This window comes from Curcuma longa, unplaced genomic scaffold (genome assembly GCF_044706935.1).
Source record: "Curcuma longa cultivar G26 ecotype Majalengka, Jawa Barat unplaced genomic scaffold, ITB_CL_G26_1.1 contig_27565, whole genome shotgun sequence".
Taxonomy (NCBI): Eukaryota; Viridiplantae; Streptophyta; class Magnoliopsida; order Zingiberales; family Zingiberaceae; genus Curcuma; species Curcuma longa.
In genome coordinates this window covers 92-11,583 of record NW_027433451.1, presented here as the reverse complement: position 1 = coordinate 11,583, position 11,492 = coordinate 92, and the positions used below count along the sequence as shown (strand labels likewise).

General features: G+C 35.0%; 1 protein-coding gene across 2 annotated transcripts; it reads right to left on the bottom strand.

Moving 5' to 3' along the window:
- Positions 1 to 229: 229 nt before the first annotated feature.
- Positions 230 to 9,508, bottom strand: LOC141819055 (nuclear transport factor 2-like). 2 transcript variants are annotated; one of them, XM_074706426.1, is made up of 10 exons: positions 9,360 to 9,508; positions 8,476 to 8,541; positions 8,267 to 8,404; positions 6,348 to 6,654; positions 6,047 to 6,273; positions 5,515 to 5,692; positions 5,299 to 5,420; positions 5,128 to 5,193; positions 2,043 to 2,106; positions 230 to 739 (listed from the first exon to the last, which is right to left on the bottom strand). In XM_074706426.1, exons 2-10 carry the CDS (start codon positions 8,521 to 8,523, stop codon positions 456 to 458), a joined length of 1,434 nt encoding a protein of 477 aa, XP_074562527.1. In that variant the 5' UTR covers positions 8,524 to 8,541; positions 9,360 to 9,508; the 3' UTR covers positions 230 to 455. The 2 variants fall into 2 exon arrangements, with proteins under 2 accessions (XP_074562527.1, XP_074562529.1); XM_074706428.1 differs by having other exon boundaries at positions 6,047 to 6,270.
- Positions 9,509 to 11,492: the final 1,984 nt, after the last annotated feature.

Genomic DNA, 11,492 nt, shown 5'->3' with positions numbered 1-11,492 from the left:
AATAAAACAAATGAAGAGAACAAGAGATGGGAATCCAGTCTGATACCTGAATATCTCAGAGGAATTCGAGCTTTCAGTTGCCTTCATTAGTGTGGTCGGTAGCACCGGGTCTCGCCGGCCTCGAGTGCTCTCATGTCGGCGACCGTGGCTCAAGTGAGATATCGTCACACTGCTGCACCGGCGTGCCACAGCTTGCCTCGCATAGACACAGCACATAAGCATTTCAGTAAACCAAACACAAGGGGCCTCTTGACTCTTCTTTCCTAGATGAACAATGTCGACGGACCTAGTTTTTGAACTACAAAAATGACAGCATTCGTCGACCAAAAACGATGAACCGGTATCCACATTTATAGCCGAGTTAACAAAAAAAATAGACATCTTCGGTAACGCTTGCCTAGCCATAGCTAAGAATGCCTACTTAGAAAATAGACAAGAGGAAGGAATATGAAACTCTATGCCGTAATAGCAGTTGGCTTGGGTTCTTTGATGATCATGCCGTTTCCATTGTTGTGAAAAGCACGCTGCTGATAGCCTTCGTTGCGACGAGTTGAACCACCCCGACCGCGACCGGAATACTCAACCCGGTTCCTAAATTCATTCCTCCTATAGCCTAGACCAGAGCCAAAGCCGGCACCACGTCCTCGGAAGTTGTCGTTTCTGAATGCCCCTCTTCCCAACTGGAAGCGCCCTCTTCCACTGGTGCCATTGCCGCTATTGGTGACCACACCATTGACAACTAAAACAAACATTTACCATTACGATCAAAAATTTTCAAGAGCTTAAGAAGCAAGCCAGAGGATAATATAAATATAAAAAACAATGATGCAAAAAAAATTATGCAAATAACGGGTAAACAACAAAGATCCCAATTGGCAAAAAGCTATAGTGTACAAAATCATATTTACCTCCTCTAATTTTGAAAAAGATAGGAGATAATTAAGACTTTCCTAATCCATTCGCCAGACTTTAGACAATCAAAAACAACCTGCCCGTAAATTGTGATTGGTATTATTCATATTTTAGGCAAAAAATCTATCACAAATTTTGTAAAATGACATTGTGAAAAGCATATAATTAATTTAGGTCATTTAGATTAAACAATTGAATCTTTGACATCACAAAATGCATTATGAAGCTTCACAAAAGAAAATGGTGATTGTGCAATTACACTAATGGAGGTAATTGGCATTTCATTGAGAATTAGTCATATATACTATGACTGAAGTTTGACCAAAAAAAAAAAAAAAGAAGGTGAATGCACAACTATATTAATGGAGGTTATTGGCATCATTAAAAAAATAGTCATATATACAAAGATTAGTTTAGACAGACAATATTGTATTTGATTTCTGTAAAACATTGATCAAAACTTTGCTAAAGGGGTAAAATTAGAGCTATGACATGATTTTCTACTGAAAAAGGAAGTACCCCAACAAGAATGGTATATTCGATCCAACAGACATAGACAAGGAATGTCATAATGATGCAGCATTATATTGTACATCAAATTTGCAGACAGAGGACCTACATCTACATGGGCAAGAGATTGTATGGCTTGAACAAGAATTATTTTATAAATCTTTGTATAAAAGAAATAGAATCTGCACATGCTAAGTATAACTTTGCATAACTTCTATGGTAGTTAATGAGTTGTAGCATTTGGCTGAGCCTAGTAAGTTCGCTGATGGCTGAAGCTCTCAAACATATCTAATAATTGTGAAGAAAAAATGTTGTGGCTGGAACAAGAAACTCTAGAATTGTAGTTTTAAGAATTTAAAGAAATAGCCTTTACCATTCCCAAAATATCTTGTATAAAGATCATAAAACTGGCTTTTACTTCAAGTAAAAGCGTAAAACAATTGGAAATCAAATTTCAATTCAACTCAACATAGTAGATGAAACAACAGTGAGTTGCAAGGCCGAGTTTTGATTAAGATAACAGTAGAAGCAATCACGCATATAAAGGCAAAAATTGAACAAGAACTAAGAGTTAGAATATTATAGTATATTAACTATGAGAAGAAAAGTGCAATCCTTGCCTCGTGTTGTTGTTCGCTTCTCCTCAACGATGACATGACGACCACCAATCATGATTGGCGAAGCCTACATGTTTGTGGTCAAATCAGGTAAACAGTCAGCATGAGCAATTATATTAAGCAAGAGTAGAAATTTGAGTTATTTGTGCAACAAAGCACTTTTAAAAAATAATAAAGCATAATTAAAGAACACATGAATATACACAACAAAGTATTGAGCATCTCACAGTTCTAAGTATGATTTTTGTTACTTCACGATTTTTTACAAATCACAAAAATAGTCATAATTAATTGATTATAAGAAATTTATTAAAAAAATACAAGAATATACATGATAAGATCAAGATAAAAGCTTCCTAGATTCAAGAATAATGGTATGCAGATCCATGATGTAATGATGGTCATCCTCCAAGTTAAACAAGGAAAGTTCAATAGCAAAAGGAGTAAATGTAACAGAGTTCTTTATCATGGAGAGAGATTACGATGCTCCAACCCTGAAAATCAAGAGGTGTGAGTGCCAATGTCAAAGGTATGAAATGTGGGAACAAGTCATCTCATCAGATTTGCACAAGGGGAAACTAGTGGGCTAAGATGTGGCTCCAGTATTGTATTATTTATGTAGCAAGCATGAAAATGATGTTGTTGATCTCATAATTCATTTCAATAATTGTTGTTTGACAATGGCTGAACTGAATCACCACTACTTTCAGGGAAAGCTAGAAGGGTGAGAAGATGAGTAACTCCTGCCCTGAATAGTGTCACTAGGGACCCAACACATCTTAAATGATTTATGATGATCACTTTTCACAGTGGATGCTTTAAGCCGCCTCTGTGGTTGCTCCAGGTAAGAAATATAGTGACTGTTGTATAAGAAATTTACAGCAATACAAAAACCAAGTCTTAATGAACTTCTGAGTTTCATTCCAACTGGAAAGCAGGTAAAGCATCCTCCAATCCCAGTAGGGAAGCACCACCCTTCCAACCCCAACTGCATTGTATCCATAAAACCAACCAAAGTGTGCATGCCAAGAAAAGTTATATGGCCTGCCAGATTTGGGTCAGTGCTTATTCTGCCGCTTGATCAATCAAAGACTGGGTAGGAAGGAACACTTGTTTCAACAAATAATTCCTATTTAATGAACGCACAACAGCAAATACAAGAACTCGTTGAGTGATTTCCTCTAGGACCTGGCAAGTGAAAGTTAAAAAATAAATTAAAAAAAAAGTGCATGATTTTGCAACCTATCCCAGTACCAAAGTGGTTTTTTGCATGCAAAACAGCATGCAGAGAAGTTCTGATATATATATACATGTTATTAAGAAAAAGAAAAGGTGACTTAAACAATCAAATGCAGCCAATGTAGACACACTATACATCTGCCAAGGACAAAGGCATAAATCAAAGTCTTACAGAATTGATGCTAATCCTTACCAAGGTTTAAAAAATCAATTCAACACTATTTTCAAATATGATTCAACTGATAATATGCACATAATACGTAGCTTATTCATGCAAACAGCAATCCAAGTAACTGAAATGATATATGATAAAAAAAAAGAGCAAATGTTAAAAGACCAAATGCCAAGTGACTTAAGGACCAAATGTCAAGCATGTGACTTAAGGACCAAATGCAGCCAATGCAAACACAATAAACATGTGCCAAATGCAAAGGCTTATTGAGTCTTAAAATGTTGATTCAAATACTACTTCAAACATAGGTTGACTGATAAAATATTCATAATATAGTAAGCTGCACTCAAGCTATACAATAAGAAAAAAAAATGGTATGGAAAAACTAGTCTTTGCACAAACTAGTAACTAACTATTTGGCCACTACTAGTGTTTGCAATCTGGTCTAAGGATCATGAGGTCCTGCAACCTAAATTTGTTAGGTCAAGCAGTCACATAAAGTAACTTGGACTTTTGTGATAATCATTCTAAAGCTAGGATGGAGTGGGATAACTGAACTCATTCCAATTTAATCAAACTCAATTTACCATCAAGCACTCACGAATTAACAGAATACAAAATAATTGCATGCATGCAATGCTTTCTCAAAATAAAATATCTCAACCATTTCAACTATATGAGATTAGCACATAAACCATCATCACTGTGTCCAACGAAACACATTCACATGCATGCCTATACAAGAGTGGATTGACGGACAGGTGATCACTAATTTTAGCAAACTTAATCCATCATCTACGAGGACGATAGAACATGCCAATTATATTCAAGCAGGCCTAGCTTCATTTTTGACAGACTCCAAACATTAGTCATTTTCTAATAAACAGTGGGAAGCAATTAATGCTACCTACCTTTATGATTAATTAATAAACAATAACAGTACTAATCTTTTTTTACTATAAGCTTTTCAAACTATAAAACAAAGGCTCTGGAGAATGGGTGCAATTATTAATAATCAGTTATCACCATACATTATGCTATTAGTTATCAAGCTTTTCAAGCATAAAAACAATATAAAACATAATGCTGAATATTAATTAAAATATGTTAAAAATGAACTAAAGAATAATTTTAAAAACTAGTACACATAACAAACTTAGGACATTAGTAAATTCAAGTTTGCTTTTGGGTCATAATGGATCCTCATCATTTGTTGCTCACATGCCAAATCATTGTAAGAAAACAAAAGAAAATTCTGGAGTCACTATCCAACTTAGAGATTAAAAAGGCATTTGAACCATTAGGAAGTACAATACAATAATTGCATAAAGCTCTCAGTGGAAACATATGTCACAAAAGTAACTCCATTTTATACCAAAACTCATGTGCTATCTCAGAGACACTCTTTGCTAGAAGACTAAACAAACAAGATACAATATAACCCAATATAAAATATCAGAAAGAATAAGTTGATTTGGCAAACAATCGTAGACTATTATGTCAAGTACTAGTTGGCACCATGACACTATGGATAAGATATACCACATTGCTTCTAGAAAACAATGTTTCTTTTAAGTAAAGCAAAATAATTGAACACGAATAAAAGTAATTCTGCCTCAATAGAAGCAGTGTAATCTTCAAAAACCAAGCCAAGCTATAATTCTTGAATTACAGTACCTCAATTGCAGCTTGCATGGACTTCAAGGAATCAAACTCAACAAATCCAAAACAGTATCTCTCAACCTGTAAATATATGAAGAGGTGAAAGAAAGTAAATATCAAAAGAAACACAAAAAGAGAATCTCAAAATTATTATAGAAAACAGTATACAGAAGCTTAAAATATAACCTTGTGACTTCTGACTTGCACACCACCAGGCTTAATGGCTCCAAATTTCTTAAATTCCTCTTCAACTTCTTCAGCAGTTGCATTCAAGGGTAAGTTTCGTATATAAATTGAATGACCCTCCTCTGCATAGGGATGAGGATAATAAAATTCAAAAAAAAAAAAGTCAGGACCAAATCTAGATCTTAAAACAGAACATAGAGTAAGCTCCAGTCAGACCTTCGAGAATGTTGTTTTTCTCAGGCACATCAATTACAGCCGGATTAGAAGTTTCAGGCGGGTGAACAGGTGCTGCTGTGGATGCAGCCACAGGTTTCTCAGTGTTTGCCGGAGTCAACTTTGCACTGGGAGTTGCATGAAGAGACACTGGTGAGGGGCTCCCTTTCATGACCTTAACCTATTCAATTTCAATAAAAAATTAGTAACAGCCAGTAAAACTTCTGATAGCAAAGCATTCTCGAAGAAATTTTGAGCCACTAAAGCAATAGACAGAATAAAGGAAAAAACAGAATGCACATTAATACAACTGGTTATTGTGTCATAACCAATTAGTTAACTTCAGCAATAGACAGATTAAAAAAAATAAAGTAGAATGCTCATTAACAAAACAGGTTATTGCATCATAACCAAAAGACAAACACACATTAAGGACAAGGAATTTTTTTTACATAAATAATGGCAGACTAAAGGTTAGTAAGCAAACTATTCCCTTGTTGTAAAAAATTGCTTCTGCGGCAAAGTTAAAACTCACAATTGATGCATAAGACTTCTTAGGTGTATCATCTTGAGCCCCCAAAGCAATAACTTCAAAAACTTGCTGTGAGTCACTCTCATCTACACTAGCAGGAGGATCCACAACAACACCATTTTCAGCAGCAGAACAATGATCCTCTGTAAGGTCGGCAACTTCCAAATTACTAGTATCTTCCACAAATGGGGGAATTTCTGGCACATGATTCTCCTGTGTACTGAAATCTGCTAAAGAATATAGAGAAAATGAACAAAAATACTAGGAAAAAAAGTTGCAACTGATAGATCTCAATGCCCAATACCTGCTTCAGGAACAGGAGATGTTTTAGAGACATCATCATTGGTAGCACCAACCCATATATGGTTCATTTCCTTTGGTTGTGTTTCATTCAAAAATCTGAAAACATCATTCAAAACAAAGTATCCACCAATCTCCTGAGGAGCAAGGAAAAATGACTGTGCAAATTTCTTCCGAATACTATCCTGTCCAGTAAATGATCCAGTAACTACAATAAGCAACCCACTCTGGTATGAAATTTGTGAGTCTACAGTCTCTATCTCAGTGAAGCAGTTTCTGAAGTCTAGTGACATTATCTTCTCATCGATGTCCTGCACCATGTAAAACACAGATAACAGAGCTCATTATTTGATAGGAAAATGTAGATAGAACCTTGCAAATAATGGAAAATCAAATTGATATCATATAGTACAAAGCATGTTAAGAGAACCTAACTGGGAAAATACAAATGAAGAAAAAAAGAAAAATATTGAATACAAACTTTTGGAATCATTTGTATACAAAGCTTGAATAGCCAAAACACAAGGATATAATTTCCCATAAGATCTCTAGATGTTTCCTAAGGCATTGCAAAAGGCAAATATCATACAATCCAATTACAAGATAGTATGGAACTAAGTTTCAAAATCGAGTTTTCTCACACAGACAAATGGAGAATTTCGAGATTAATGTGGCATTCATTTAATAGAATATGTGCATGTGTTATTTATATCAAGGCTGTCAATACGAGGTCCATATTACAAATTATTTTGGTTAGTTTCTGAGTTGTTAATCAGATTCAATCCTGAATCATAGGTGCTAATTAAAAAGATGTAAAATATTCTAAACTTACTTCAAATTGTTTTTACATACTTGATCAAGATTCCCACCTCGCTAGGACTAAAGTTCCCATCATAAATATACTAAATAGCATGTATCATCTGATTAATAGAGAATAGAGACCATCATTAATAAAAAAAGACTGTAGATTCAAATTTTTGTTGACCAAGAGATTACAAAAATAATTCTTTTCTTTAGTTTATAGTTGAAATTAAATGGACAACAGCATATCACCATTGGTTCTAACCAACAAATAGGACAAACATTATCACCTCTGCCTTTGTTTTGAACTCCAAGTCCAGATGGCATTAAAGCATTTCAGGGAGTAAGAGGAAAATAACATCGATGAAGAGTCAAAGAGGATTTTAATTTCACAAATTGTTAATGAATTCTTCTCCAAGCAACAAGATTTCTTCTGGGTTGTCATCCATTGAGAAATTCAGCCACTCTGACCTCTCCATTTCCATCATGGAACTGACTAATTATCTTTTATCATTTCTCAGAGTGGGTTGCTTTAACTAGAAAAGAATTGAGTTCAATTTTAGAGGGTTGAATTTAATTACTAAAGAATTCCCTTTGTTTGAGAATATACAATTTGTATTGAATAATTATTGAATTGAATCATCCTGGTTCCTTTAAATTCCAATTTATATGTATGATTCGTATTTTTACATCTGAACTATAACATATTGCATTATAACAACTGGGATGAACATGTTTTACATAATAAGAATACTTTATCTTGCAAACTTAATCCAATATCTACTACGTAAACCAATGTTTACTAATAGCAGTTAAATACATAATAAATGTGTATAATGATACTTGTATGATCATAGTGTATTGCTGCAAAGTCATAAAAAACACTAACCATTTAGAAGCATATTAAAGTTATAAACCAAGTGACTTGGAAAGAACAGAAGAACAGAAGAACAGAATAGGAAATAAAAAGCATGAAATTTAATACAAGCAAAATAGAAAATAATCTAAGTCAAAATTGAGTCAATTTTTACTAATATTTCACGCATAAAAACATAGATAAAGATAAAGTTAGATCTAACGAGATCAAATAAAAACTTTTGTTACATATTTTAGAAACCATACTTGCAGTGTTGTCAATGAAATCATCTCTCCATCAGAATTGGGTCGGTTCACAATGCTAGAATCTTGATAAAACTTGTAAACTATTTCTGGTGATCGATGAAGAATGTGATAATACTGTTCTACAAAGGCATTTCCGATCTGTGAAATTAATACTAAAATGTCAGATTTTAGCAAAGAAATTTAGACACACATACAGGACTGCTTCATACCAGTTGTGGACTCGGAGAAGGAACAGGGGATGTAGTGGGCAAAGCCATGCCTGATGCCAGGAAAACCTTCATAAGTAGATACATTTTAATGTAAGACAGAAATTCTTCAAGTATAAACAAATTGGACATTCTTAAATATAGTAAGGTGAAGCAATTATTGGACCAACAGTAGGATATTGAAACAACTTTACCAAAAAAAAAACAAATTCAGGAATAAGTTTTAGATACTGAACTATATTTTGAACATCATGAGGCGACAAAGAATTAATCAATTTGTAACTATACTATAGATCAATCGCTAAACCAAGGCCTTCACAGAAGAAAAACTTGCTGCTGACTAATTCATGACCAGCTGCAATCATGATGGCCAGTTATTTCAGCCATCCCACCTATCTTCAATCATGGATCAGCTTCCTGGAGTGATGAATGCCTTAGCAAAACTCATCAGAATACAACCACGGATCAAAGTCTGTCATCATCAGTTACGAAACAGAAAACAAAAGGCTACTTATCCGAAGTAAAGCAGCGACACTATATCAGGTTCAAAACCCTAAAATCAGCACATCGCCGATAAAAGGAAATGATGGAGGGGAGACGTGTGGAGAAAACTTAAAAATATCTACATGGCCAAAATCCGCCAAGGAGGTAAACCGTGGGCAAATATGACAAAATCTTGCTGCAAGATCCTTGTCTTTCCTTCAAACTCTTTTCATAAAGTGAAAGAGACCACGGGATTCTCCATTGGAGCCGATCAAAGGGAAAAGTTAAACACACAAAAACGGACCAAAAAAAAGAGTTACAGAAATCGAAAAAGAATAAAACGAAAAGGGAACTTTTTCTTCTCATCCGAACGGAAGGGAAGAAAATGCTGGTGAAAAAACTACCTAGCCAGGGATCGGAAGAGGAACGAGAGGGTACAGGCTAGGGAAGCGCTCCGCTTCGACTGGAGCCCTAGGAATCGAGAGGAGAAGACGAAGGAGAAGCGCCGCGGCCGCAGGTACTGAAATCCAGAGGGCTGCGGGTGCTGCGAGGGCTGCTGCGAGGGCGAGGGACGGCGGAACGGGTTGAACGAGTCACAAAATTTATACGGGTTCTCTGCTAGTCGTTGACTCGGAGGGCCGAGCTTCGGTTCGAGTCGCCAACGAATCATGACTAGGGTTTGTGTGTGTCGCCCCGCCTTATGGTTCCTTTTTGCTTTGAACCCTCATTTTTCAAAAATAACATCTTGGTCCCTCGTTTCTCGCCCCTCTTCGTAACTCTCCCGCTTAAAAAAATAATGATTTTTAGTTATTTAAAAGTTCTGATGTAATTTTTTAAAAATGTTTATTCTCTCACAAAAAAAAGTCAAAGCAGCTCTGTTTTTCTTTCCTGGGAAACAAGATAGATACACTAGATAAGTTTCCTGGAACTGAATTCAAAAATCGGAAATTTTGCATGGCAAACCAAGATCAATTACGAGGAACTGGATTAAAAAAGAAGAATTAATGTCTTTTATTACAGCAAATAAAGAATTCATTCACGTTTACATTCTTCTACAAAAGGTGGAATCCGTCACCTTAGCGATCCTACACGGTCAATCCTACGATCATCAGTGAGAAAGTAAATCGAAAAACTACAGTTGGTCACGACGTAGGAGGGTATTGCTCGACTTCGTCAGGATTCAAACTCTTGCCCTCTTCTACCAGTCTACTACGTCGTAACCAACTCAGCTATGCCTGGGGGGCTTCACGTTTACATTCGATTCGACTAGGGGTGGGGTGAGTAAAAATTTAATTAAATTAAATAAATTGATCGAATTAAAAAATTCAGTTCGGTTATTTTAGAATTTCATTTATTTTTTTATAAAAATTGATTAATTCAGTTAATTCGGTTCGATTTTGATTTTAAAATTCTTTATTCGGTTAAACTGAATAAATCGAATAAACTGAATTATTCAAATTTAAAAAAAATAATTTATAAATTTTAAGTAAATAAATTTATAAATCCTTAATTAATTAATAAAATTTGCATAATATTTAAAAAATTCGATTAATTCGGTTAAAAAAATTCGGTTTGTTTGGTTTTTATTTAAAAATTTGATTAGTTCGGTTGGTTTAAAAAAAATCAGTTTATTCGATTTTTTTATTTATTTGATTTGGTTCGATTCAGTTTTAACCGAATACTTAGTCCTAATTCTGACCCGACTCGAAGAACAAAATAAATAATAAAAAATATTAAAAATAAAAAAGGTAGGGCAGGCACATCGGTAGAGGTTGGGCGGGCGGAGAAGAAATCGGTAAAGCGGACAAGTTCGACCCCTCTTCAGCCACTGTCTCAGGCAACGCTGATGGAAATGGTTATGGCAAGGCGTCTCCAGCAGATCCGCTGCGGTGACCACCTCCAAGTCCTCGCTACAGACGGCGACCGACCGTCGAGGACGTTGGAAAACCTCGCACACGAGTTGCTACGTGACCTAGAAAAGAGGACGTCAGAAAGAGCTCCAAGTCTACGTGGGATGAATTTTATGATAAAAAATTTTTCGTTGGTAATAGTTCGTCGTAAAATTTTGCAATAAAAAAAATTGATTCGTTATCAATTTTACAACGAATAAATTTTTCGTCGTCAAATTCGTCATAATTTTATGACAAAAATATTTTTATTGTAAAATTCACTATTTGTAGCTTGCGACGAAAATTTCATTTCCTCATATTTTTGCAACAAATATTTATTTTCGTTGCCAATTTGGCGACAAAATAAGATTTTCGTCATAAATTAGCGACAAATTCCTGTTTTCATTATCAAATTGACGACGAAAATAATTTTCATCGTCAATGTTTTGATAGCTACCTGTATCGTTATCATTGGTCATAAATTTGTTAGATAGGGCACGGGTCAAATCTCAAGGATTTCATCGCCTTGGACCTGAATCATGATTTCATCATCAATTTGGCTACGAATTATAGATTTGTCATCAAATTGCGATGATTTTTATGATAAACGTTAGTTTTGCGATGATTTTCACGATGAAAATTATTACA

Excerpts from the sequence above, each read along its gene's own strand:
- LOC141819055 (XM_074706426.1), bottom strand. The coding sequence starts at position 8,523 with ATGGCTTTGCCCACTACATCCCCTGTTCCTTCTCCGAGTCCACAACTG. Across the intron at positions 6,655-8,266 it reads TTTCATTGACAACACTGCAA|GACATCGATGAGAAGATAAT; the intron begins GTATGGTTTCTA and ends TACATGGTGCAG. Across the intron at positions 5,194-5,298 it reads TGCAAGTCAGAAGTCACAAG|GTTGAGAGATACTGTTTTGG; the intron begins GTTATATTTTAA and ends ATATATTTACAG.